Source organism: Nycticebus coucang, chromosome 4 (genome assembly GCF_027406575.1).
Source record: "Nycticebus coucang isolate mNycCou1 chromosome 4, mNycCou1.pri, whole genome shotgun sequence".
Classification (NCBI taxonomy): Eukaryota; Metazoa; Chordata; class Mammalia; order Primates; family Lorisidae; genus Nycticebus; species Nycticebus coucang.
Genome location: NC_069783.1, coordinates 34,663,316 through 34,690,412, shown reverse-complemented (window position 1 = coordinate 34,690,412; position 27,097 = coordinate 34,663,316). Strand labels below are relative to the sequence as shown.

Genomic DNA, 27,097 nt, shown 5'->3' with positions numbered 1-27,097 from the left:
AGGGGAGAGGGGCCTTTGGAAATTGTGCTGAGCCTCCGTGGAGTAAGAGAAGTCCTGCTCCCTTTCTGTGGCTGTGACATTCCAACAGCCACAGCAACTCTCGCTCTTGTGTAACACAAGTGTGTAAGAATCTGCACGGGACCTGCCATCAGGGGGCTTTCAAATTCCCACGTTAGCCTCCGTGAGTATGGAGGGACATTGGCATTGGCATTCCTCCTTCCACTCGGTAGCCGAGACACCAGGACTGCAAAGGCAAGAGTTCGGTTTAAATTATGTGCCCACTTGGCACGTCAGCTGCTTTCCAGGGGTATGTGAAACGTGAGACGGTAGAGTTGTTTTATTAAATGTCTTACGTGGAACTTAGTTGCCTCTTCCCTGTGTATTGGTGACGATGCACACTTACACAATAGTAATTTGATCTGAATTTACACACCTTATACTGAAGAAATACAGCTTTACAGTGTATGCAATATAGCAAAAATGCCCTTAGGGGGTGGGTTTTTTTTAAGTACTTCACTAATGTTCTATTTATAACACCTTCTGAAGATGGTGCTTCTGAGGTATAGGAAAATATACCTATTTTTTCCCCATTAACTCCAGGTCCCCTTGTAGTTAGCTTTCTCCTGACTGGGCTTGGTGTGAACTCTTCAGTTAGTAGGAAACCACTGCAGGGTCTCCCACCACAACCATCTTGGCCATGGGGAGCATGTTCCTGATTTCTGATTGATACAAGTAGGTTTTTGTCTCCCCTAAGAAGGTGCTCTAGGGGGCACCTGTTCACAGCAAGGAATCCTTGGGGAAGACCAGCTTGCCCAGAGGGGGTGAGGGTGGGGGAGGCCCTGCAGGGGGAGGGTGTTTTCGTGATGCTGGAGGTTCACAGAACTGACAACCTTTTAAAGACAGTTCGTCTTTCTGATCCGAATCTTTCAATAACTATATTTTGTGATTTTTGACTCCAAGTGTTTATTTACTGCCAAGAACCAAGCTGTAAACAATCCCGTTCTTTGTTTTTTGAAGAAAGCAAAAACAAACTGTAGAACTACGGTGCACTCCAAGTGCCATATATCTATTTTATTCTTCAGGAAATTATATGTTTTTCTTTTACAAGAGCACAACAGGAACAAAAGTAAAAGAGTAATAGATACAGCACTCAGGATAAATCATATCTTTAAAATAATAATAAAAAAATTTACACCTTGTCCTATATCCTGTTAGTATTTTCATAATATGGCCATGATTGAAAAAACAAAAAGCAAGCATTTACAATTTTTTTTTTGATAAAGACTTTTTATGCCAGGAATGGATTAATTGTCAACAAAATTTATACTCATCAGGCTGATGTCAATTTATTTTGGTAACATCATTAACAAATTTATTTTGGAAATAGATAAAAATATTGCCCCTTGATAATAAATCATTTTTTTTTCCATTGATGCAAACAGCTAGAACACCTTTTTCTTTTTCTTTTTGATATTCTAAGACAAAAAAAAATGGTTAATCTTCAGATTAATAAATTAGGTCATTATAATAATAAATTAATTTTTTTAAAGTTCAGCAACCTCTGTCCAAGTATTTACAACAATACTTGAAAGTTCCTTTACAAAACAGAACACATTTTCTTTTCACATTAAGCAATACTGGGTATCTGTGTCTTTCACAACAAGCATTTTTAAAAGAAAAATCAATGCACAAATGGGTAATTAGTATAAAAGTGCTAAGAGCTGTTTGAAAAGTTAACACTATAGTATACAGTCAGTTATATTTGAGGCAACCTACAACATACTTCCAGCTTATTGTGGACAATATTCCAGTAGTTGTTTCAAACAGTTGTTTGAAAAAAAAAAAAAAAAAATCCAGGAGCTGATTAGTGATGCAGATGAAAACTGCCAACAGTGTTTCTGGCCAGTGAGCGAATTGAAAACCAACTGAAAGCAAATCAAATGAGGAAGAAGATTTTAATAAGGAAGACCCCTTTCCATAGCAGGTGCGATGCTGACTGCTCAGGGTGAGCGTGCTCACAACATACACACACACATTCGCGCACACACACATACACACACCTTCCTAATCACACTGCAAGTAGAATGAGATTCTGTGCTATTAAAAAAATTGGTAAGTGATCGAAAGCACTGATAATGGAATGCCTGTTTATCTGCCTTTGTTCTGGTTAAAATCTCATAAAAATACATTCAACAGGAAAACACAAATTGTTTGTGTATAAATATATATGCATATATATATTATATACACATGCACACAAATGCTTTTGTTTTCTGAAGCATAAGATAGTTACATAAATATTCCTATAATTGCTAAAGTTTAAAGAGGCATAATTTTTTTTTGAGCTTCAACAAAGGTGCTTGAATAATATACAATTAAAATGAAGTAGTTTCTATTTTGTAGAATCAGTATATAACAAAGGAAAAAAAATCCCCAAACGGTTCTTTTTCAAGAAAAAGTCTCTTTTTCAAAAAAGTCTCTTCTTAAGCTAGAGCTCCAACAGAAACTACGAACAACCATATAACAGAACAAAGCAACGACAAACAGTGAAGGACAGCCCCTGGAAACGCCTGGTTCCTCACCCTCTCCCTCCTTCCCGCCGTGCTGACCTAAGAAAAGCTCCAGTGCTCACATCAAGAAATGACTTAGATCATGTTTGTGTGCTGACTCTGCTAGGAACTGGCTGATTGGCTTGTAAGAAAACAAAAGCAGCAAAAAGTATAACTGTATATATCTTTAATAACCCGCTTTAGAGAAATGTCGCTATCACATTTCTCTTGCTTCCTCACTGCCTACTGCAGTCGTGACTGTATAGAAAAGAAACTTGTGGCTTTAGACCTGGGATGGCTATCAAAAGGTTCTGATGCGCTTGTGGTAGTTTTTAAGGTGGTTATGGCAGCTGGGTCGCAAGGCCTTTTTTGTTTCCTACTCATTTAGGCTTGAGCTTTGCAGCAACCAGTACAGTCTTCAGAGTAACAGGAAAAAAAAATATCCTCTGGACCACTGAACTGCTTTTATTTTACTAGATTTCTCCCCGAGCCAAGCTGACCAATTTTTCTTCCCAACACCACCACCCTCCCACCCGTTTCCCCAACCAAACTCACTGTCCCCACCCCCAGATATCTCTACAGCTATGTTACAAGCAAATATATCTTAGCAACTTTAAAAACTTTGGTTCTAAAAAAACACTTGGTCAGTTATCTCGAGGAAAAGTGGGAATGCTTGTTCTGCACATTGCTGTCGACAGAGCCCATCCCAGGAAGTTCTTAGCGCTGTACATCAAGTCACAATCCAAGACAATCCGCTAAGCAAGTGCACAGATTCTAGTTTACTTTTAAGAGCAGATTTAAGTCACTTTCTGTCTTTTGAAACCTCATCCAAGTTGCCTTTTTTCACACTGTTTGGTAGAAGTTGTCTGCCTGTAGATGGTTCTGTTTTTGCATGCTGTAGAAGCCACTGAATCTTGCATCTGGTTCAGCAATTCTTAGCATTCTCTGGGAACTGTCTACCTGGACTCTGGTTCCTTTCTTGCAGTCCACAGACACCAGCTGATTATTTAAGGAAGAAGGCTATGTAAGGAGAAGAGGAAAAAGCACAAAGAATTAGCTGCTTTACATATCCCAGATGAACAGAAATATAGCACCTAATTCAAGTAAGGTAACAGTTTCACAATCCACTGGTAGGCTGTGTGTGGGGTATGACCTCCTATTCTAGCAGCAGCTGTATTTTTATGAGGCATACTGACAGACCGTATTTAAAGGTGAAATGTCAAGAAACTATGTCATATACGGAGATGGAGGAACTGAAAAAAAAAAGAAAGAAGACTGTGGTGAGGTGGGCTTTTCAAATGCTTGAAGTGTTTAATAGGGTTGGAGAATGACAGGAAGTTACTGGGTAGGCAGATCTATAAACAAATGGACACTTTCCAATCACCCAGGCTGCGTAATAGCATCAAAACGGGGCCAGCCCATCTATGCCTAGTTATCACATGTGCTTTCCAAGAAGGATCTCTCTCCTCAGCTTTGGACAGTGCAACTCTGTCTTCTCAGCACTCTATCCTGACCCAGCAGAGTGGCTGGGTCACTTCAAAAGGAAGTCAGAGGATCTGACAGAAATTCTATATAGAAGGGTCTATATGGTAAACTGGATTCAGGCTGCTTTTAAATTTTAGGGTTGTATGATTAATAAAAACCAACTAAATGCAAAAGGCAGAATCAGAGTTGGATGGAATTATGGTTTATTTCCCTTAATATAGTTCTTCCCTTTAAAATAGATTTGGAGGCCCTTTGTATTTATATCGAAAACAAATACATACTCTTTGCCCCCTGGTGTGAAATCTGCCCCTCTCCCTCGTCTAGTGTCATTCCCTACCATTTCCTCATCTATCGCCACCTTCTCACTTATGCTTGCATTTGACGCATTGGCCTGGCCTGTGGACTTCCGCACATACTATCTTCCAGCTTTCTTCTCCTGAATATTATCTCTTTTGTCATTTATTTTCTCTCCCAATTCTAAGTTCATAAGATGACTGAGAAATTCTAGGTGATCAAGTTTCAGTGTCTAATATGAACAAAAAATGATTTAGGCATCAATCCAGAGGTATTGTTCATTTGAAAACCTTAAAAGAACATCAAGCAAATTGGATCCATGAAAGGTCAGGATTCATTAATCTAGGGATAATGGGTAATTCACCCAGTGATCAATCTAGCCCTAGGCAAGTTACTATATATTTGGTTGCTACAGCCTGATGCATATATTTGAGGCTATGAATTGCAAAGTAAAAATTTCACTGATTAATATAAAAGCTATTAAGCCATTTTAAGGAAGTACGTGGAAGCTTTCCTAGTTTCCTTGTTCAAGAGACTATGACCTTCTCAGGACAATACCTTAGTTGGTGTTCGATACCAGCAAAGCAGTGGTATCCATTGTTTCTTCTGGTTGATGAATAGGAATGCTATTATAATAGAGAGGCATATTATTATAGGAACCACAACCAAGGCAACCGAGTCCAGTGGAGAATCTTCACTTGGGTGCAGCCTGTTGTTATCTCTGTAATCTACCTGGAGGTGACCTATATCTAGGGGGAAAAAAAAAATAAGAATTTCTAAGGATTATTTTAGTTACAATATATTGAAAATAGATATCAGCAATTTGGTTTTACTGCTTCTTAGTACTTTCAGTATAAAAATATTAACGTCTAATGTTGATCCAAAGGTCTCTTAGTGGAGGGCAGAGTGCTTAGGGATGAATGTAAAAAAAAAAAAAAAAATCAGAGTGAGAATGTTAATAATTGGGCGAGATGATCCTGGCTTTAGCTAATCAAGAAAATAAGAAAGATGCTTAGGTAGATTTTTAAAAGTGGCTAAATTTAGACTATAAAACACATTTTGATCACTATTAACGTACATGGCCTTCTAAGATTTTGAAGGAGAAACGTTAGCTTAGCTTTGTGCTTACTGACAAATAGGAGACTAGGATATCCTTCCACTTACTAGTGTAATAGGAGAGTAATTAGGTCAAAAACCAAACCAGAATCAGGAGCTTGGTCTTTTGGTTGAAATCCTGGTTCACTGGGCTCTAAGCCAAAATTCTTTCCTTTTCATAAAACATGTTAGAAAGCTCATTAGGCCTGTTTGGTCATTTTCTTGCCTTTGCTTAATTATACTGCGTATTTTATAAGTATGCTCTTATGAATGAAGATATTTCTGTTCTTTTAAAATACTGTTCTTATGATGAATATTGCAAAGATCAGGTTAAACATACACTGATCAGGGCACTCTGAAGTCTCTTATTTTGTTTCAAATAAATCATCTTAGGTTTTCTAACTGCACTGAAGACTAATTTAGTCAGAGATACAGGCCACATCAAATCAAAAGGAGTTACGTTTAAATTGTTCTGGAAACTCAGCTCACAAATTAACATGACTTTGTGATATGTAAGACTGTCTATGGTTTGAAACTTAGATTTTTATTTATGCGTTTCTGTGTGTATTCCAGAGGGTGGAGGGGAGAAGGGATAGAAGGTAGAGAACATTCTTAGTCATTTCAGCCATTGCAAATAGCAATACTACATAGGAACATACAGTGGACATCAAGTTCACGTGCAGTTTAAAAGAATTTAACATAGTAAATTGCACACAAACTTTATGTCCACCCTGTATTTATCAACATCAAGAAAAAAAGCCAAAGAAGAACACTGTTTTTGGGTTAATTCAGATCTTTAAATACACAATGAATAAAAGCATGAATTTTACATTCCTATATTCCAAATGATATAGAAAGTGGTTTTAAGAACGTACATGTCATACAAGAAGATTAAAAAGTAAATTAAGGAAAAGTCTTGGTGAAAGGGAGCTGGAGCTGCAACTGAGGTCTAGCTACAAAACTCAGCCCTCCAGTTCTGCTGCTGTGTTAAAACCAAGGCATAGAAATTAGCTTTGAGCTTTCTAGCAGCCAAAACAAAAAGTGGAAACAGTATCAATAAGATCACAGTGTCTTTTAAAATTAAAACAATTCAGTTGCATGGGAGAAGCATAAATTTCTTGCTACTGACACATGAGGAAGTCAGGGACTTTATAACAGGGACACTAGGCAACACACTGGGTCTTCAGCAAACTATGGCAAGTACGGCTGTGCTTAGGACCCAAGCCTAGCGTGGAGAACGGTGCCTGGCACACAGCAGGCACTACTGTTTGCTGGCTAGGTGAATGTAAGCATAATGCTAAAGCAACCTCAGTCAGAGCAATGATACAGGAGCCAAAACACGAGGTCCAGGAATTTGGCTCTCTGGTCATCTGGCTTGGTGCAAGCATAACACTGAGATTATCTAGAGTAACAGACAATTAATCTCTCAAGCAATGAATACTGCTTCTTCCAAAAGAAGTATTATAAAAATTGTATAGCAGTGATTTGGAAAATGTGCTTAAGAGTAGACAGGAGACAGTACTGAGTCACGGCTAAGAGCAAGTTCACTCTATTTTGGTCAAGAAATTTGATTTTATAGAGAAGGAAATATTGACAGCTGACAAAGTGACATCTTTATTATACACAACTGAAGGGACAAGACAGGACAAGGGGGAAAAAAAGCACAGAAGAAACCCGGTGACTAGAAAAATCAACACATAATAAACTAAACTCTCACGAAGTCAAAATACCCAGAAATAGAGGGTGACCTAAGGTGTAAATGCTTAGTACAGAATCCACAGGGACAGTGAATAATTCATTACTCTGATTACAAAGCCTAGTCACTGTATCAATTGGAGAGAAGGCTCGGAAATTCCAGACACAAGCTCTTATGACTGGAGCATGTTCTATCCATCAACACAAAGTCTCTGAGCACGCAGGGTCAGGCAGGAAGCATTTAAGACTATTACCTGCTGACTCTTTATTAATGTGTGGTGTTAACGTATTTCAGCGAAGTGGTTCTTTCCTGGCAAGCCCTTTAAGAAGTTACTCTCAAGACATTTTAAAAACTTAGAAAAAAACCAAAGTAGACCATATCTCAACTGACGTCAGTGCTTACCTCTAGGGAGATGGATGTCATTTTCACTAGGCGTGGGCCACATGGGAACCTCCAGGTCAGTCTCTCCACGATGATTTGTCTTCTCAATGGGTATATTGGTTGGTTCTGGGACATACATTTCTAAAAGAAGGGAACATTTTTCATAAGAGACGATAGAGAAGCTGTATCCTATCACTGGCTTCTGTATCCTTAATCCAAATGGTACTCGCTTCAATATAGTATTTCCTGGGATATGAAATATCCAGTTTCCGCTTTTAACATCACAATGCTAGTGAGTTGCTAGCCTGCAAGGGTGGGAAGCTCAACATTTGAAAGAAAAAGAACTTTCTTCTCCACCAGGGTCAAAAACTGCTTTTTCACGTCAAATGGTGTTGACTCTATGGTTTGTGTGAACTGATGGGAACTGGCTGAAATGAAAGGATTTCTTTTACTTTCTGTCAGCTGAATATCTTTAATCCACGAGTGCTGAATTATTATTTTTTTTTTTTTTGTAGAGACAGAGTCTCACTGTACCGCCCTCGGGTAGAGGGCCGTGGCATCACACGGTTCACAGCATCCTCTAGCTCTTGGGCTTACGCGATTCTCTTGCCTCAGCCTCCCGAGCAGCTGGGACTACAGGCGCCCGCCACAACGCCCGGCTATTTTTTTGTTGCCGTTTGGCCGGGGCTGGGTTTGAACCCGCCACCTTCGGCATATGGGGCCAGCGCCCTACTCACTGAGCCACAGGCGCCGCCCAAGTGCTGAATTATTTATATACAACTTGAAAAAAGTTAAAGCATTGTCCACTCCCAATGCATTTCTTGGCCATTTCCCCTCTTTTCTGTCTCCCTCGAAATGGGAATGGACTGCAGGCAGACCATTATGTCCCTTATGTCACTATGGAACTAGATTGCATACTGATCTTCAGTACATATATTTACATTATCTAATCTAATCTAATCCAATCCAATCACATGGGCATTGTTCAATCTACAACATGAAACCAAACTGACTGAGAAGTGTATTCTGTCCAATATCAGGTCTGTTTTTTTTTTTTTGAAGGCAAATGCTAAAAGGGACCAGTGAAAAAGTTAAGTGCTTTTTTTGGCTCCTGATGTATTTTTTATATCTATACTTCATCCAGCTGATCACAACTAGCTAGCCCCACATTTTAAACTTTTTTTTTTTTTTTTTTAGGACACATTAAAATTTGCTTTAATACTTCTTTGGGGAAAAAAATATCACACTTTCAGTGAATGAACAAGAAACATTTTTACAGTAGCAGTAGGCTATTTTATTTTTATGTACCATGCCATGAATTCATAGAGAAAAGGTTCCAGTAGCTCAGGGAGGCACCTTGCCGTTGAATGTGACAAAGTGTTGATTGACTTTTGAATTCATGGGAAATAGGTTCCAGCACCTTGTATCACTGTTACATGGGACTCTGGGTTATCCTGTGTGCTATGCTGTACACCTATTATGCCATGAGTTCGTGGGGGAATAAATAGGTTCCAGCACATAAAAACATGAGTCCACTGGTACTCCTATGTGCTATGTTATATCCTTATTATGCCATGAATTCATGGGGAATGGGTTCCAGGAGCTCAGGCTCCTTTCCGTTAGTTCTCACAAAGTGGGCTTCTCTGGGTGGCGCAGGCTGGTGCTTTAATTGAACCCAGGTACCTTTCTCTTTGGCTTCCTTCTTTTTCTGATCATTTTCCTTCACACGTTTCAGGAAGCTATCTCGACTCTTAGAGTGCTTAATATGCTCAATAAGAACATTAATCCTCTTGGCAAGGATCTTGCCCTTAACTTGTTTGTTTACAACAATGCCAACAGCATGCTGGGTGACATTGTAGACTCTTCCAGTTTTGCCATGGTAACATCTGTGTGCCATGCCTTTTTTTTTTTTTTTTGTAGAGACAGAGTCTCACTGTACCGCCCTTGGTAGAGTGCCGTGGCGTCACAAGGCTCACAGCAACCTCTAACTCTTGGACTTAACGCGATTCTCTTGCCTCAGCCTCCCGAGCAGCTGCGACTACAGGCACCCGCCACAACGCCCGGCTATTTTTTTGTTGCAGTTTGGCCAGGGCTGGGTTTGAACCCGCCACCCTCGGCATATGGGGCTGGCGGCCTACTCACTGAGCCACAGGCACCGCCCAACAGTACCCATTCCCTTGATGTCTACAATATCACTTTTCTTGTAGATTCGCCTGTATGTGGCCAAAGGAACAACTCCATGTTTTCTAAAAGGCCTAGAGAACATGTATTGGGTGCCTCTCCTCTTTCCCTTTGTGTTTATCATTTTGGTGAATTACTGGAAGATGGCTTCTCGGGAAGAAAGGAAGCCCACATTTTAAATTCTTAAGAAGCTCTGTTTTCAAAATTTGACAATAAAAGTCTACATCATGCATGTACTTCCTCTTGGTGAGATCCTGCCATCTTATTACCAGATTTTATAAAGAGGTTACTCAACATTTATAATTCTAAATACTCAGTACAGCCTAATTTAGACCAAAATAAAATACACTGTCTATAAATTGAAATAGGGTTGATGATCCTTTTCACTCAAAGTTATCATTTTCTATCTCAGGGTTACCAGGCTTTCAAAAAGTAAATCTTAAGATGAATTGAAGAGATGGGAAAGTGGTAGAGAAGAGAGTTCTTGCTGAGCTTCCACTGTGAGTTAAATAAGTACCCAGCCAGGGAAATAAACTCAGAGTTAAGTAAATTGCTTAAGATTATGGATATCACAACAGCTGAGATTCAAGTGTAGTTCTGTGATTCCAAAGCCCAAGTTTTCTTGCTGCCTCCAAGAATAGTTTTTTGCTTTCTTACTTACAAGGTCTTACGACATGTCAAGAACTAGGAACTATTATAGTTTCCAAAGGTTCTCTGGGTCCCTGCAAATTCTAGAAGTAAAAATAGTTTTCAGTAAAAATATTTGCAGGAGTATGGGCCTGAGTACAAATCAGAGATTCTCAATTTTTTTTCTTTTTCACATCAGGATCACCAAAGAGCTTATAAAATATTGATTCTCACAGGTCTTCATCTGATTGGTCTAGACTAGGTCACTCTGTGAGGTTTATGTTTGTAGGGGGTATTTAACCCAGCTGCTGAAAAACCCTGGTATGGTCCTATGAATTTCCTGGACGAATATAGTCAGAACATGAGCCTCAGTGTCAAAGGTGAACTGGTGTATTTTACCAGACTTGTGAATGTCAAAGGTTAAGTAAGTAGAAGAGGCCTCAGAGCTGGGATCTGTTCAGGGCCACTTCAGGTTTTTTCCGGGGTAGGAGCAGGACAGAAGCAGCTTTGGAATTCTTGAGCTGTGAACCCGCATGTGGTAGATTTCAGGTGAAACCCATCAAACAACAGATACTTGTGGGCATGAGTTCCTCTCCCACCCGGGTTTAGAAAGGCAAGTTGCAAGGATCTGCTTTATTCAGTGATGTCACCATTTATTCAACAGAAGTTTACTGAACACTTCCTCCGTGGCAGGCACTGGTCTGCGTTTTGGGGATACAGCTGTGAGCAGGACTAATCTGGCCCTTCAGGAGTCTCTCCTGATGACTAGTGCTTGACTGCTTCTCACATCTAGCAGCTGGCGGCCTGCCCAAACTCAGTGCGGCTCTGATAAAAACCTCCCCACACCTACTTTATAATAAAATACTTCACAGTTCCATTTCAGAGTCCTCAAGTCCAAGGGAAGAGGGTCACCTCCCTCTAATGTGAACTCAAGAGGGAAGGGCCCTCTCAGCAGTTTTGTCAAAAAGAAGAAACATCTTTCAACAAAAAACTGCTTATAGAAACAAAAAGGAGTGAGGATGCTACTTGTTTCCATGCCTAGATCTAGGCCTTCATGGTCAAAGACTGCATTTAGTCGCAGACTCTAAAACATAACCTTTCTGCCATTTACTAGAAGAGTCCTTTATAGCTGCCAGCATTGCAGATGGGCAAAGACGGACACAAAGCCACGTCCAGCCCGGCCACGAAGATCGTGGCCATGTATGCAGTCACATTTAAGAATTACTCCCGTGGTCATATTTGATCTGAACTTCAGAGGGACTCAAGGTAGCTTACTGGGGATTTATTTTACTTTCAGAGGCATCTGGTCAGTTTTAAGAGTTATCTTCCTTAAAATGTTCTTTTTTCTGGAATACGGGGCAGGATGTCCAGAGCTCACAAGCTGTGGGCACTACTTTTTTAGGGAAACAAAACCTGAAGTCAGTTTAGAACCAAGAGTCTTATATCTTCTGCTAACAAGCTACATGACTTTGGATAATTAACTTTCCTGAGCCTCAGTTTCTTCTGTAAAATGGAACAAGTACTAACAGCTCACAGGTTCTGGACTCATACGCACAGACAACTGTGTACAGGGGAGGCTACTCAGAAAGTGAGCTGCTCTGTCTAGAAGACAGAGCAAGATTCCTGTTTGTTGTCCAGACCAGGATGTGCTCCCACACCATCGTCTCAGCCCTCCTCACAGCATTTTTGGGAGCTGGCATATGCTATCCAGGTGAGAAAGGGAAGCCTGAAACTTGGGTGAAGAGCCTTGACTAAGACCCAGTGAGCTGATGAACCTGACGGGAATCCAGCCTGCCTGGCCACCCACGCTGGATCACATACGAGATGGCAAAAGCTTAACTGAATGCAAAATTTGCTTAGAGATGAGATGGAGAAGTGATTCATCAATATTACAACAGATGCAGAAAGGAGAGTTAGTCAACAGAAATTAAATTTCAATCGAGCAATAAATAAAAATTACAAAGTTGCTGGAGAAATCCTAAGGGGTGAGCAAAGATGCCTGCAATAGCTGTGGTCTCTGTTACTAAACCCAGAGAACGAGAAGAATGAATCTATTCCTACCTCCACCACCTGAACTTGGGTTCCTATCGTCACCCCAGAGCATCTACGATGCATGTTACACCCGTCCTGCCTTCTGGTCTCTCCCTGCTTTGGCCTTTCCTGGGATAGGGAACCTGTAGCCTTTTGATTTCAAGATTATTCTTTGTTAAGCACCAAGGGAGGCAAGAAAAGCATCATCTTTCTTTGCTGCATCCCTTTTAATAAAAGGATTTGTTCTGTAAAATTTGGGTTTAGTCACCACACTGAAGTACCCAGAAGGCCACATGTGGCCGGAGGCTGCAGGTTCCCCACCCCTGCCTGCAATCGTGTCATTCACCTGCTGAAAAAAGAGCCTCCCCACTCCCTACAAAGGACTGAGTCTACACTCTTCATTTGGTAATTAATGCCCTAACATCCTTGGCCAAAGTTATCTTTTCTGTCCTTACCTCTTTCTACTTGAACTCCTGAGGTGTGACCTTGACCTTTCCCATCTCTTTGGTCAGTTTATCCTCTTCACTGTAATGAAGAGAGTCTATCTGTCCTTTGAGATCTAGTAAAACCCTTTCTCTGTGAAACCTCCTAGGCCACTTGACTTCACAGGAAATCATACTCATGACCTCTGCACTCATGGTCTGTATCAAGAAAGGTACAACTGCTGGGCCCAGCTCACTTCTCCTGTTGCTTTGAAACTACCCTAATTAGACTTTGCCTCCACCTGCTTAGTGAAGCCGCTGTCAGGAGGATTATGACAATGTTGAGTGCACAACAGTTTCCACTACTTGTCTTCTCAGCTCATGGTGGCACCTGATTCCACTTTTACTCCTTCCTACCTGAAACCTTTCTCCACTTGGCTTCCAGGATGCCGAACCTCTGAGCTTCCTCCTTTGAACCTGGTGTTCCTTCTCCATTTCCTCTGCCAGACCCTCTTCTCCTGACCAGTCTCTAAAAGCTGGAGGGTCTCGGGGGCAGTGCTGGGTGCTCTCTTTCTCTACCGACTGTCCTTCCTTAGGTGATTTCATCGAGTCTGTGCCTAAGAGCCATCTATGGCCGACAACTTCCATATTTGCAAATCAGTTTCCTATCTCTGTCCTGAACCTTCGATTAGATGATCACCATTTATTATCTCCAGGTTTGTTGTCTAATGAGTATTTCTAACTAAAAGTGCCCAAACCAAAAGGACTTTACAACCCCAGAGTTGCACCTCCATGGTGTCCACAAATGTCACAGTCACCCTTGGCTCCCTCCTTCTCACTCCCCACATATAATTCAAACCCTAGTTATTTGACTCTTACAACCATAACTGGAATATGAACATCTCCTCCCACTTCTGTGGCTACTACCCTGGTCCATGCCACCCTCATCTCCCGATATTTAGAAAAGCCTGAAAGTTGGTCTCTCTGCTTCCACCCTCTCCCTCTAGTCCTGGTTTAGGCCCAACCGAGTCCCAGGGAAAAACAGCTAAGTTAGATCCTGTCTCTCCCCTGCTGTAAATGCTCCAGGCTTTCGTCTCCACCTCTTGGTACAATCTGACAGTCACCTGTGGGACTCTCCGTGCTGGGCAGTGGCTGCCTCTCAGCCCTTCCTCTTGTCACATCCTTGCTCACTGAGTTCCATCCTCACCTGTGGGACTCTCCGTGCTGGGCAGTGGCTGCCTCTCAGCCCCTCCCCCTGCCCCTGCCACATCCTTGCTCACTGAGTTCCATCCTCAGCTGTGGGACTCTCCATGCCTGTCAGTGGCTGCCTCTCAGCCCCTCCCCCTGCCACATCCTTGCTCACTGAGTTCCATCCTCACCTGTGGGACTCTCCATGCCTGGCAGTGGCTGCCTCTCAGCCCCTCCCCCTGCCACATCCTTGCTGAGTTCCATCCTCACCTGTGGGACTCTCCATGCCTGGCAGTGGCTGCCTCTCAGCCCCTCCCCCTGCCACATCCTTGCTCACTGAGTTCCATCCTCACCTGTGGGACTCTCCATGCCTGGCAGTGGCTGCCTCTCAGCCCCTCCCCCTGCCCCTGGCACATCCTTGCTCACTGAGTTCCATCCTCACCTGTGGGACTCTCCATGCCTGGCAGTGGCTGCCTCTCAGCCCCTCCCCCTGCCACATCCTTGCTCACTGAGTTCCATCCTCACCTGTGGGTCTCTCCATGCCTGGCAGTGGCTGCCTCTCAGCCCCTCCCCCTGCCACATCCTTGCTCACTGAGTTCCATCCTCACCTGTGGGACTCTCCATGCCTGGCAGTGGCTGCCTCTCAGCCCCTCCCCCTGCCCCTGGCACATCCTTGCTCACTGAGTTCCATCCTCACCTGTGGGACTCTCCATGCCTGGCAGTGGCTGCCTCTCAGCCCCTCCCCCTGCCCCTGGCACATCCTTGCTCACTGAGTTCCATCCTCACCTGTGGGACTCTCCATGCCTGGCAGTGGCTGCCTCTCAGCCCCTCCCCCTGCCCCTGGCACATCCTTGCTCACTGAGTTCCATCCTCACCTGTGGGACTCTCCATGCCTGGCAGTGGCTGCCTCTCAGCCCCTCCCCCCACCACATCCTTGCTCACTGAGTTCCATCCTCACCTGTGGGACTCTCCATGCCTGGCAGTGGCTGCCTCTCAGCCCCTCCCCCCGCCACATCCTTGCTCACTGAGTTCCATCCTCACCTGTGGGACTCTCCATGCCTGGCAGTGGCTGCCTCTCAGCCCCTCCCGCCGCCACATCCTTGCTCACTGAGTTCCATCCTCACCTGTGGGACTCTCCATGCCCGGCAGTGGATGCCTCTCAGCCCCTCCTTCTGCCACATCCTCGCTCACTGAGTTCTATGCACACAGGCGCCCACTCCTCCTTCAACCCGTGTAGCATTGTCTCAGTCTAGGGCTTTGCTCTGGCTATACCCAGAGGTGCTGCCTTTTCCCCAATTCCTACAATTCTTCTGGGTCCTTTTACGAGTCTTATCTTACTAGTGAGGATCTACCTGATCACTGCACACAAACAAAACAGCCCATCCCTGCTCATCCCTGCCTGGTCGTCTGTGCTTTCTTCCGTAGCCTGCTCCCAGCTTATCTGCTGTTTGCCGTTAGCCTGTTGGCTGCCTGTCCCTGTGACAGTGTAAGAAGCTACATGGCATCTCCCCAGTGCCTAGAGAACATGCTTGGCACAGAATAGGCCTTCAGGGAATCTTTGCTGAATCACTCATTTCATCATTTCTATCATTAAGCGCATATTACTAGAAAATTTGGTATAATGTTGTGAAACACAGGCGGTATATACTAAATACCTCCAATGGGAAATCACATCTTTTCCCTTATTATTCTTGTTCAAAACACTTAAGAATTTCCTTTTCTCTATATACACAGGAAGTGATAAACTATCCTGGAGGGAACCTCTGACTCTCATACACCTTGAACAAGAGCAATCAGACTAACTGTGAGGAGCACCCAGCTGAAGGCTCTGAAGCTGGTGTGGCCTGACCTGGCAGGATTGCCTGTCCTTTTAGGGGATGAATGGACATTTTTAGAAATGATCAATTGAGGCTCGCCTGCACAACACCTAAACAAAGGCCAACATGCACAGAACTCCATTGTACACTTTAACTAACTGCCCCATTTTACAGTTGCACTTCTAAAGTGGCGTGGATCCCAGCCTGCTGTATTAAATAGAGCAAGATTCTCTGTATAATGCTGCAAGAAAGCATGAGGACCAAGGTGAAGATGGAAAGGTTCCTGCCTAGGCAAGGGTCTCATTGGGTCCTGACCTGAGCCCTTCCTTGGAGCCATGTGGTCAGTGCTGCCTGTTCAGGGTTCAGCCGTCACGACCCTGGTGCAGGTCCCACATTTCTGGGATTAGAGGCAGGAGGCCAGAGAAAGAAACAAGGAGAAGGCCCAGGCCATGATCTGGCCTGCTGGGGTGGGGGTGGGGGGGCTTAGGTTTGAAAGGAGGAGATAAATCATGGAGGTGACATGACGAGAGGGACACGGGCACAGGGACCCACAAGGATTGCTGGGGCAAGCTCTGTGGCCACGTGCTATGTGGGAGCAGCCAAAATTGATGAGCTGAATAAAGAATGAACCAGAACCATGTTCTTTAAATGTGAGTCTTCCGTGTTGGGTCTGATATATACTCAAGTCTAATGGCTCTTAAGCACGGCCCCAACTGTGTCTGGTCTGGGCCTTTCCCCTGGGCTGGCCCAACACTGCACTGAAACCATGCTCCTCTGATAGGGTAGGTGTCACTGACAGGGCAGTCACCCCTCTAAAGTTTAGAGAATATAAGTCAGAAGAACCAGAGCAAACCTGGCATGCAAACCAATCCCGGCCCTCACCTGGATGGTCACAGTTCCCTAGATGCCCCCGGGGGCTCTGTGCGGGAGGACCTTGGCTTTGCCCAACACACCTGAGCAGGGTGAACTAGTGCGTGAATGAGCAGGCTCGGCTCACTCCCATCTCAGGGTCTATCAGTGTTACAGCTTCACGAATGTGAGGAGTGGGGCTTAGATACCTGGACACATTGGGCAGCAACTTCCTTCCACATTGATGGGCTCCACACAGGGCAGAGGAGGGCAGCTGACAGTCGAACACAGGGTCTGGCCTTGCAGGCAGTAGCAGTGGGTGCAGCTGTCGAGGTCCCACCGCTCCTCATCAGCGTAGGCTTTCCCGCTGAAGTGGCACACCACCTTCTTTGGAATCGTGTCTTCTGGCGAAAAGAACAGCACATGATGGGGATTGTTTGATGTGACTGAGCACACTGGGTTATTATGCGTGAGAGATACGCTTTAGGATTCTAGAACCTCAGGAAGCTTTTGTTTCCCCAGTCCCCTGTGACCACTGCTGTAGGAGGGCACTCAGAATTCTCAACCTGTGGCTGGAAGCTGACCCATGGCCACTGAGGCTGGCACAGAGTGGCTACTACGACCATCAGCTGGAAATGAGTGATACCCACTGGATAAATGTCACTAGACTGTCATCTAGAAAGAGACTGGTAAATATGGAGAACCCTCAAAGAACTCAAGCTAGACCTCCCATTTGATTTTACAATCCCATTACTGGGCATCTACCCAGAAGGAAAAAAATCCTTTTACCATAAGGACTCTGTTTATCACAGCCCAATTTACAATCACCAAAATGTGGAAGCAGCCTAAATGCCCACCAACCCAGGAATGGATTAACAAGCTGTGGTATATGTACACCATGGAATACTATTCAGCCATTAAAAAAGATGGAGACTTTACATCCTTTGTATTAACCTGGATGGAAGTGGAAGACATTATTCTTAGTAAAGCATCACAAGAATGGAGAAGCAAGAATCCTATGTGCTCAGTTCTCATATGAGGACAGCTGATAACCTAGCACATGGTGGGGGGGTGGGGGAAGGGAAGAGCAGAGAGAGGGAAGGAGGGAGGAGATGGGGGTGAGGGATGGTGTGTGAATCACACTTTTGGGGGTGGGACACAATTATAAGAGGGACTTAACCTAACAAATGCAATCAATGTAACCTGGTTCTTTGTACCCTCAATGATTCCCCAACAATTAAACAAAATAAAAAAGAGGAAAAACATTTAATAAAAAAAAATTCTAGTGCAGTAAATTTATAGAAATTCCTACTTCAGTTATTCTTTTCTTTTTGTAAACAGTGCAGGGGAATAGTAACACCAACACCACACGCACTGGTACTTTCCCTTGCAACCCCGGAGCGGGAATTCGCTGAGAGAACCCTCCCTTTCCAGTGATGCTCATGGCTTTCTCTCTCATTCACAAGGACACTTCTACTTTCAAAACAACATTTCATTTCAATCTACTTAAAAAACAACTTCACTGCAGCCACAGTTTTGGCAAACTATAGTTTTGAAGAACAAAATATTTTTGAAGAGTTGTCTGTATGTAGAATGTGGGGACTTAATAGCTTAAACACTGTTCTTTTTTTCCCCCCATTCTCCCTTGCCACCCTCATTTCTTCCCTCACCCAAACTTTGCCTTGTAAGTTCCTTTCTCTTTGATTCAGTGCCTTTTCCTGGTGTGCCTGACCTAGTGATCACATTTCACAGCCAGTAATTTCCCTCTAAAGCTCAAGAATGGTGGGTCAAAGTGAGGCCCACTGACCAGTGGTTCCAGCAGCAAAGCATCAATGGGGAGACATGGTGGGGCAGGGACACATCCCCTCACCAGAGAGGCCCATTACGGGAGGCTCGTGTGGGGACATTTTATGCTCAGATTCAAAAAGCAGCTCCATTGACTACTTGCCACTAACAAGTAAAAATCTACAAAGGAGTCAATCTAGAAGGAAAGCTCCTTAGGAAGGCAGTGGGCCCCCCAGGACTCAGGGCTCTTCCTGGAAATCATCTGGGAAGCCCCCGAAGGGACAATGTTCATTGGACAGACATCAAGGACAGAACCCAGAATGTCTCAGGGCGCCATGAGGAGCCATTTTTTCTGAGCAGTCTCCAAACCCTGTAGCTGACTGCTCCAAGGTGGCTGGAACCTGCTCTCTGTCTAAAGACTCTGTTTGTGCTTCAGACCAAGCTTTTCTAGAGGAGGGTCACAAACGGAAATGCTCACAGATCTCTCTTTGGTCTTTACATTTTCCTCTTATCAATTACAGTTGGTTAACAAGAAGAGATCAGTATCCGGGGGGGGTGGTTCCAAGACCCAGTGGAGGCTCAAGTCCCTTATATAACATATGGTGTGGTATTTGCTTGTAACTTACACACATCCTGTGTATACCTTAAAGCATCTCTAGATTATTAATAATACATGATTCAATGTAAGTATTACATAAATAGTTGTTACATTATATTTTTAAATTTGTGTACTTTTTTTGTGTATTTCTGATCCGTGTTTGTTTGAATCCATGGATGTGGAACCCACAGATACAGAGGGCAGACTGCACTCAAGCATATGCACTTTTTAAAATGGTACTAAAAATGTCCCATTTCTGTAACATTTTTACTTCCACAGACATAAGTCTCAATCCATCTGGGAGTGTCATAAACAAGCACAGGAAGAAATTCATTGCAAGAGTAAAAATGCACAATCTCTCTGTTCTCATCACTTTTTCTATCGTTTTTCTCATTACTGCTGCCTAAGGTTCAACAAGGGACATTAAGTAATCCCAGGAAGTTCTCGTAATCAGAAATCCATCTTCCAGTATCTACCAAAAAATATACTTCACTATGTTTGTAAATATTCCACTTAAAGTTTTCGGGTTCCCTGACTAAAGCTAATGGGTTAAAGCTCATTCGGAGGCTTTCAAACCAAACTCACAACACAATTTTTTGCTAATATGGAATCTTTAAGGCAGCGGTTCTCAACCTATGAGTTGTGACCCCACAGGAACTGTATTAAAGGCTCGCAGCATTAGGAAGGTTAAGAACCACACTGCTTTAAAGGAAGCGATTAAGAAATCCATAACGTACATGTCAAACTGGCTGAACAGAATCATCTGAGGAGCCTGATTTTAAGCAGTATTCTGACCCCCAGCCAATACTGCACTGAGGAAAGGAAGCGATTCTTCAAGAGGAAGTATTACTGATTATATCACTGAGTAAAATTTGAGGAAATCAGAAAGTTGACAGTGAAACTCCTCACCCCTCTCGTCCGTCACTCTCTACCAACCTCTCTTGGTGGCATCTTTCTCAGCCCTCTTCTGGGAGACAAGGAGGAAAGGAAGGAGTATAAACATAGCCAGGGGAACTTCATAAAAAGGGATCGACTCAAGGCCAAGCTCTGGGATGGATTTTCTAAAAAGTGGTCATACATCTTAGGGTATTTAGTTAATTAATGCTACTGACAACATTTATGAGGTTGAGTTATTTTTTTTTAAGTAGGTTAAGAGATTAAAAATAGTAATTATACGCTGAACATTATAAGGGCATTCCTTCATTTAACAAACTTTTATCATCCACGCTAACGAAGGCATGACCCTGACCCAGAGGACAGCACAGGAGTGGGGGAAAGCCCAGAGCTCAGTGTTGAAATGTCCAACATGAATTAGATGGAGCTGACGGCAGGCAGGGCAGAACTATTAGCTCTTCTGGGGACTTGGGAAGGTTTCACTCCAGGATTTGGTGTGTGAACGTTACCTTGAGGGATGAGTAGGAGAAGATGAAGAGGCTGGAGGGAAGGCATTCCAAGCAGGTGCCATTTCAGGATAGTGAGACATGTCAGGGCTGTACAGAGTATCTATATGTTTGTGGCTTGAGAGGAGGTTGGGAGTGGATTCTAAGGGGCTTGAATAACAGCTGGAAGTTTAGATTTTTTCCTGTGCAGGAGGGGAGGGGCTTTATCAGCCCTGCTTTTAAGAAGAGGACTCTGGAATGTGACAATACAAGCAGTCCAGATGGGGTAAGAAGTTGGGTCACTGACCATGGGGTGGTGGAGATGGACAGGCAGGGCTGGACTGGAGCCCTGGCTGGTTATTCTGAGAAATAACCAGCAGGACACGGATAGGCAGGAACAGGAGGCATGAAATACAACCCTGTTTCTTACATGGCAGGCTAGGCAGAGACACTTCCAATACATGAGTCATTTTCCTGCTTGAAGAAATAGATAGACAGTGATCCTGTTAGGGTCTTAGTCCTTATCGAACTGCTCCAGATCGTCCAGTGGCCCAGAGCTGCAGTGACTGGCCCTCTGACTCTCAGCCTCTCAGTGTAAAAGGTTGCCACGAGGGTAGACTCATTAGAGGCTCATGAAGTTAAATAAAAGAGGACATGTTCTAGTCCAGCGGTTCTGAACCTGTGGGTCGCAACCCACAGGAACTGTATTAAAGGGCTGCAGCATTAGGAAGGTTGAGAACCACTGCTCTAGTCAGTCACTAGAAGCTACAGGTGGACGACTGCCCGTGGTGTGGGTATGGGGTACTTGCTGAAACTGGCGACACCATTTGTGTATCTTTAAAACATTTATACTCCTTTGATCCAATAATTCTATTTCTAGTAACATATCTCAAAGGAAGGGATTTCTTTACAATGAACATGAGTTATTCTTTTTTATCTTTTAAGATAGTCAAGTGTGGTTATGGGGAGAGACAATGGAGTTACTCCTGTAATGAGTCAAAAAGCATAAAATGAAAATCTCAAACATAGAGACACAAACACATGCATGAACCCTTCACCCCCTGCTCTCGCATGAGAATAATGGAAAGGGGAGCTTAGAATGGGCCTGCCCAGGTGGGGTGGTGCTTTCTGAATGATACTGACCCACGTACAAGAATTCTAACAGACTGAGTGGTGCCTATGGCTCAGTGACTAGGGCGCTGGCCCCATATACCAAGGGTGGCAGGTTCAAACCCGGCTCCAGCTAAACTTTAACAACAACAGAAAGAATTCCAACAGACTGGTCAAAACCACACAGTACATGTCCAAGAGTGAATGCTGAGCTCTAGCACAACAAGGTATTTATGTAAATACTCATTAAGTGGCCTAAGAGATCACTGACTAAAAGAATATCTATAAAATGACAAACAGGGATGAGTAACTACCCTGAATGCCTTGGAGGTGATGGTTGAACCAGGAACTTTTGAATACATAATTATGTGAAACTAAAGTTTCTCGTTTTATTTGGTGATCAAAATAAAATCTTTTCTCAATTCGATGAAGATTAAAAATTCCAAATAGCAACATGATGGCAAAGAACCCAGTGAAATCTATTAGGTTAGCAGCCCTCAGAGACATGGCCACGGGGAGACCGCAGGGTACAGGCTGCCCAATCCATCTCTGTTCCTCTCGGCTTTACTCATCACTGATTACCCCACAAGCATCTTGCCTTCAACTTCATTCAGTTCAGCTGTCACCGAGTTCATTCAGATTGGAGATCAGGAAGCTACTGTATTAGGTTTTAAAAAATGGGTGGGTAGAGCACAGAGATCAGTACCTACCAACTGCCACTCGGTAACACGGGCAGAGCCCTCTTCATGTTGTCTCAAACGTGTCTGGGGCCCTGCAGATGGACTTTTGTGGCCACCCAACATCTTTAGGACCTGGGGAAGTCCAAGCCGGTTTTAGTCCTTTGACCCGGGGTGAGCCACAGTAAGTAGTGGATGTGTGACCCCAGGGCCAGCATGTCAGAAGACAGCGACTCCAAAGCACCAGTCTCCAATCCACAGTGAGCTCCATTCAGAGATGGCAACAGAGAAATGCTTCCCACTGCTGCTTGCAGGGAGTGGTTTTTCTATCAGATCTCCTTATTTAATCAGTTTCAGTCATATCTACTATCAATACTTTTCATAATGGCTAATTCTGTCTCTTGAAACATACTTAAAACAAAATTACATCGTACCTTAAAACATGGGTTAAATCCTACTAAGCTTTCTGGACAGAGACAGGACTTCTATTTTTGGAAAAGACCTGACTAATTTTTGCCAGGGTGACTGCTATCTGATGGTCCATATTAGACAAGATTTTAATGAGGCTTTATAAAAATCTTACTTCTGATTACATTTCACTTGAAAGGCCTGAAATGCAGAATGGCTTCGGCCGGTGAACAGATCTCAGCATCCTCAGTTCTCTTCCTAGATGTACTAGGTCCTGTAGCAGCACACTGGGACTAGTCTGACAAAGCTCCATCAGGATGTTATAGAGGCCACCAGGTTTACAGGGAGACGCAGAAACTATTCTATGCAACCTGAGGTTCTCAAACACATATTCATAAGGTCGCTGTAGCCTTTGAGCATAGTCTAAATGAAAGCACACATCCAAGCATTTTAAGCACTCCAGCCCGAAAAGGGATGGAGAATGAGACTGGGAATATTCAACTAAAAATAATCAAAACAGTTTCTATTTGGGGTTGTGTCATTTCATCGTAACTGCTATATTTATCACTCCAACTGGCTTGCTTGCTTATGCTGACCGCGACATTAAGTTTTATTCCTCAACACCTAATAATAATCATAACTTCCACTTACTGAGATGCCCACTACGTACCATTTTACACAAGTCAGTGCCATTTGATCTCCACAGCCTAATGGGACAGGGAATTGTTGCAATTCCGTAGAAAACTGAGGCACGCAGAGATTAAGCCACTTGTCCAAGGTAAGTGGCAGGGTGAGGATGGGAAAATCTCCATGGAATACTTCTCTCCCTCCTCTCACCACCCTCCTGCTCTTCCTCAAAGGAAGAGGATCAGAGGAGAATGTTCCAAGGAAAACATGAGGTATGTCACCAATATGATAAAGTTTATTTTTAAAACACACACATCAGGACTCATATATCCAAACACACACCGCCCCCTGCTAAGCAGTCCTCGAATGCTATGAACGCGTCCCAGCGTTACTGCCATTGCCTCCCACAGCCTTGGGATTTTCTTTTTGCCGTGACATCCAGGGCCAATTTTTAAACATGCAAAGAAAGTTACTATTTCGAGGTCACACTCTGCTTTGCATCAGCTTTTGTATTTACTTTCCTCAGCTCTGGCCTCTATCTTTTCCATCAGATTCAGCATAAAATGACTTTTGGCCACTTTCACAGGATGAAAAGTTGCTTCTGCAATCATAACCAACAATCTGCCCTCTGCCACAGTGGCTCCTTCTGTGGGGTTCTTTAACTCACAGAATTCTCAGACAAAGTCGTATCATTTTGAGTTCAAATATGAGCAATGTTATCTTGTACCACCTATGATTACAACAGAAATATGCAATGGCTTTTGGGACTAGAGTTTAGAGAGTTCAGCTGTGAGTTTCTTTTTCCCCTATTCTTCTTCCATCCTGGTTGGTATGATAAAAGGAGGAATAAGTGGCAAGGCTTTGAAATGTGGATTTCTTTCCAGTTGACTCCTTCAACCATTTAAACTTTGCCATCTAAGCTGGGCACTATAGCCCAATGGTTACAGCACACTGAGTCTGCAGACCAAGGGTGGTGACCTTGGTCAAACCTCACCTGGGTCTGATTAAGAAAACAAAAAACAAAAAAGGAAAGAAAATAAACTGTTTTTTTTTTTTTTTTTTTTTGTAGAGACAGAGTCTTACTTTATCGCCCTCGGTAGAGTGCCGTGGCGTCACACAGCTCACAGCAACCTCCAACTCCTGGGCTTAGGCGATTCTCCTGCCTCAGCCTCACCTGCCACAACGCCCGGCTATTTTTTTGTTGCAGTTTGGCCGGGGCTGGGTTTGAACCCGCCTCCTCGGTATATGGGGCTGGCGCCTTGCTCACTGAGCCACAGGCGCCGCCCGAAAATAAACTTTGTTATCTCATTTCTTTTCAAGGTAAGACAAGAAGGCTGTTAAGGCTGGACTTTGTTTTTACTCTTGAGCTACTTTAATTACATCATAAGGCTAATTAATAGCTAGAGGGAAAAGCTAGAACTGTGTTGTTTTCTTCCTGAGTCTAGAAAGATCCAACTTAGTAACTCAGGAGTCACTGACGTGGTAGCATAGCCCTTGCTTTGCGTCTGACCATTACATACACATTATCCCCTGAACAAAAACATCTCGATTCTGCCCCCCCCCCTTCCTTTATGGGTGGATCTAAATGCCCAAATCTATTCTAGTCCACGTTGCAGTTGGATTTTCAATTTCTACCTAGGAGAGAGTTTCTTGTAGACATTCTTCAGGTTCTAAATTTGGTTCTGGTGGTCATGAAGTCAAGAGTCTTGGTGTAGGAATAACTTCCTGGGAGGAAGTTAGGCTGCTTTAGAAATTGCATCACTTCTTTCAAATCTCCTGTGTACTATTCAGAGCTCTGAAAAACAATTTACTGTGGGATCCTGGTAGCCAAGAAGCTAAATGGAGCTCATAATCTCAAAATAAGTCCCCCTGCAAAACGCTTAACAGAGTACTAGAGTGGGGCATTTGTTCCTTCCACGTGTTGAGATGGAAGGTCCCCTGAGAGCACCATCCAGCGCTGGGGACACAGCAGTGGGCAGGGCAGTCAAGGCCCCTGCCCCCAGGGATGGATGCTCCTGGATCCAAAGAGTCTCATCATCTGTGTGTGAGACCACATCCAGACGGAGGTGCCACATGTTTGGAAAATACCTGCCAACAACAGGCCATGCTGATACCTACCATTACACTTCAGTTTGGGCTCATAAGCTGGAGGTCCAAGAGACTTCCTTTAGGCAGGTGTAAAAGGTACCTCGCAGATTGTGGGTAACACGAGATTTTGAGAAGACGCAGCTGACGTGGGTAAAGGGAAGTACTTGTAACCTCAGTACAGCGCTCTTCTCTGACCCACAAAGCAATAAAACGCCATGTATTATCTCATATTTTGCTTTCTCTTAACTAACGAGACACCAAACCCCCTGGCCTGTGTGTCACTTTTGTTTCTGTGTCACCAGACACATGATGGGCGCAACCCCCACACTTGGACAGTAAATGGAACGTGAACACCTCCTGTTTAAGAAACTAGCTTCCCTTTTTATTTATTTTTAACACAAAGGAGAGACTTAACTGGAAACTGCTATGAAGAAGGAATCTGAGTGAATAGTGTCCAGGCCACTGTGAACTCACAGACACAGAAGACGCTGACCGGTTTTGAACATGGTGGCTCACGGGGCCTTCTGTACAAGAACGTAAGGATGGAACTGAATTGAAACCTTGGTAGAAATGAATGTAGGTGGCCTAGACAATTGCAATGAGGCGGTGATTTAATACACAATAATTCTGTCAGCAAATGATTAAAGGCTTTTGGCTAAAAATGCAAAACAATGTTCACCGATTAATTAAAAACTTGAGTATTTCACCTTACAACTTTTAGTTTCTAATAAAGAAAACGTGATCTTAATCCATTTTTGTAAAAAGAAAAAACCAAGATGAATGCTGTCATGAAGGCCAACTCCTACTTTTATAAAGTATCTTAATTTCCTTCCGAGAAGTCCATGTTTGCTCTACACTATTTCATCTATTTCTTGGGATAGGAGGTCTCAGTCTATTTATAAAGCTCAAAAGAGTCTTTTAGGTTTTTCTTCACCATGCTGGAAAAAAGCAGGTGATTTCTCGGGCTTCCAAGTTAATGGAGGAATTATAAATTTTCCTAGTCCTGCAGACAGAAATCTCACCAAACAGGTAAACACAGGGACTTTTGGCTGATTCCACCACATGCAAAAGAGGACCCAATTTCTCAGTCAGTGAGTTTAATCCTTGAATGAAGCCATTTGCTAGGGGCCAATCAAGCATTTCCTGGATAGAAGTTCAAGGGAACATTTTATTTTCAACTTTAGAAAAGTCTTATTTCATAGTGAGGCCTACAATCCAAGGTCCATCTGTAGGTACATGGACATCATACACGGACATCACCTCGGAAATATGAAGTGTAGTCTAAAACGCAGGCAGGAATAATGAAAGATTAAGGTGGCCCAAGAAGGAAGAAAAAATGATTTCCTGGAAGCCACTGGGCTTCCCAGATTGGCCAGTTTCTGCACCTACAGGAGATCTTTAATTTGCTCGTAGTTCTAATTTCTGTTAGGAATCCTCTGCTAGCAGCCACCAGAGGGTTCTCCTCAGATGAGGGGTCGCCCTCCCCACCACTAACCATCAGAAGGCACAGAATCAGGCCTGGCCTCCTGGACAGAAATGAAAAGAGAGGACACATGGGTGGCTCCCTCTGGAAACACCGGTGCCAGACCTCCTTCTGTGAAGCAGACATCCCTAGAACGAGAAGGTGGGGCTGCAGCTCAGAAAGAGGTTTCCCTGAGTTAACTAGAACTTGACTTTCTGTTTACACTGCTGGGGGCCTGGAAAGGACACCAACGTGAGAAGAGAAAGTTGCTTATGGGAGAAGCAAGATGAGATATTTCTAGGGTGGAGGGTGAGACCCAAACAAACTGAAATCAAACACTGCTTATTT

At 43.5% G+C, this 27,097-nt stretch overlaps 1 protein-coding gene across 4 annotated transcripts in view; it reads right to left on the bottom strand.

Annotated features, from left to right (window-relative positions):
- Nucleotides 1–1,045: 1,045 nt before the first annotated feature.
- The window catches only part of CRIM1 (cysteine rich transmembrane BMP regulator 1), a 202,468-nt gene continuing 176,416 nt past the window's right edge, over nucleotides 1,046–27,097 (bottom strand). For 3 of the 4 annotated variants that reach the window (XM_053587500.1, XM_053587502.1, XM_053587503.1), the window contains 4 exons: nucleotides 16,825–17,019; nucleotides 7,522–7,641; nucleotides 4,887–5,077; nucleotides 1,046–3,569 (listed from right to left, as the gene is read on the bottom strand). In XM_053587500.1, coding sequence (XP_053443475.1) covers nucleotides 3,393–3,569; nucleotides 4,887–5,077; nucleotides 7,522–7,641; nucleotides 16,825–17,019 — 683 coding nt within the window. In that variant the 3' untranslated portion in view covers nucleotides 1,046–3,392. The remainder of the gene's footprint in view (nucleotides 3,570–4,886; nucleotides 5,078–7,521; nucleotides 7,642–16,824; nucleotides 17,020–27,097) is intronic. The other variant, XM_053587501.1, reaches the window with a different exon arrangement.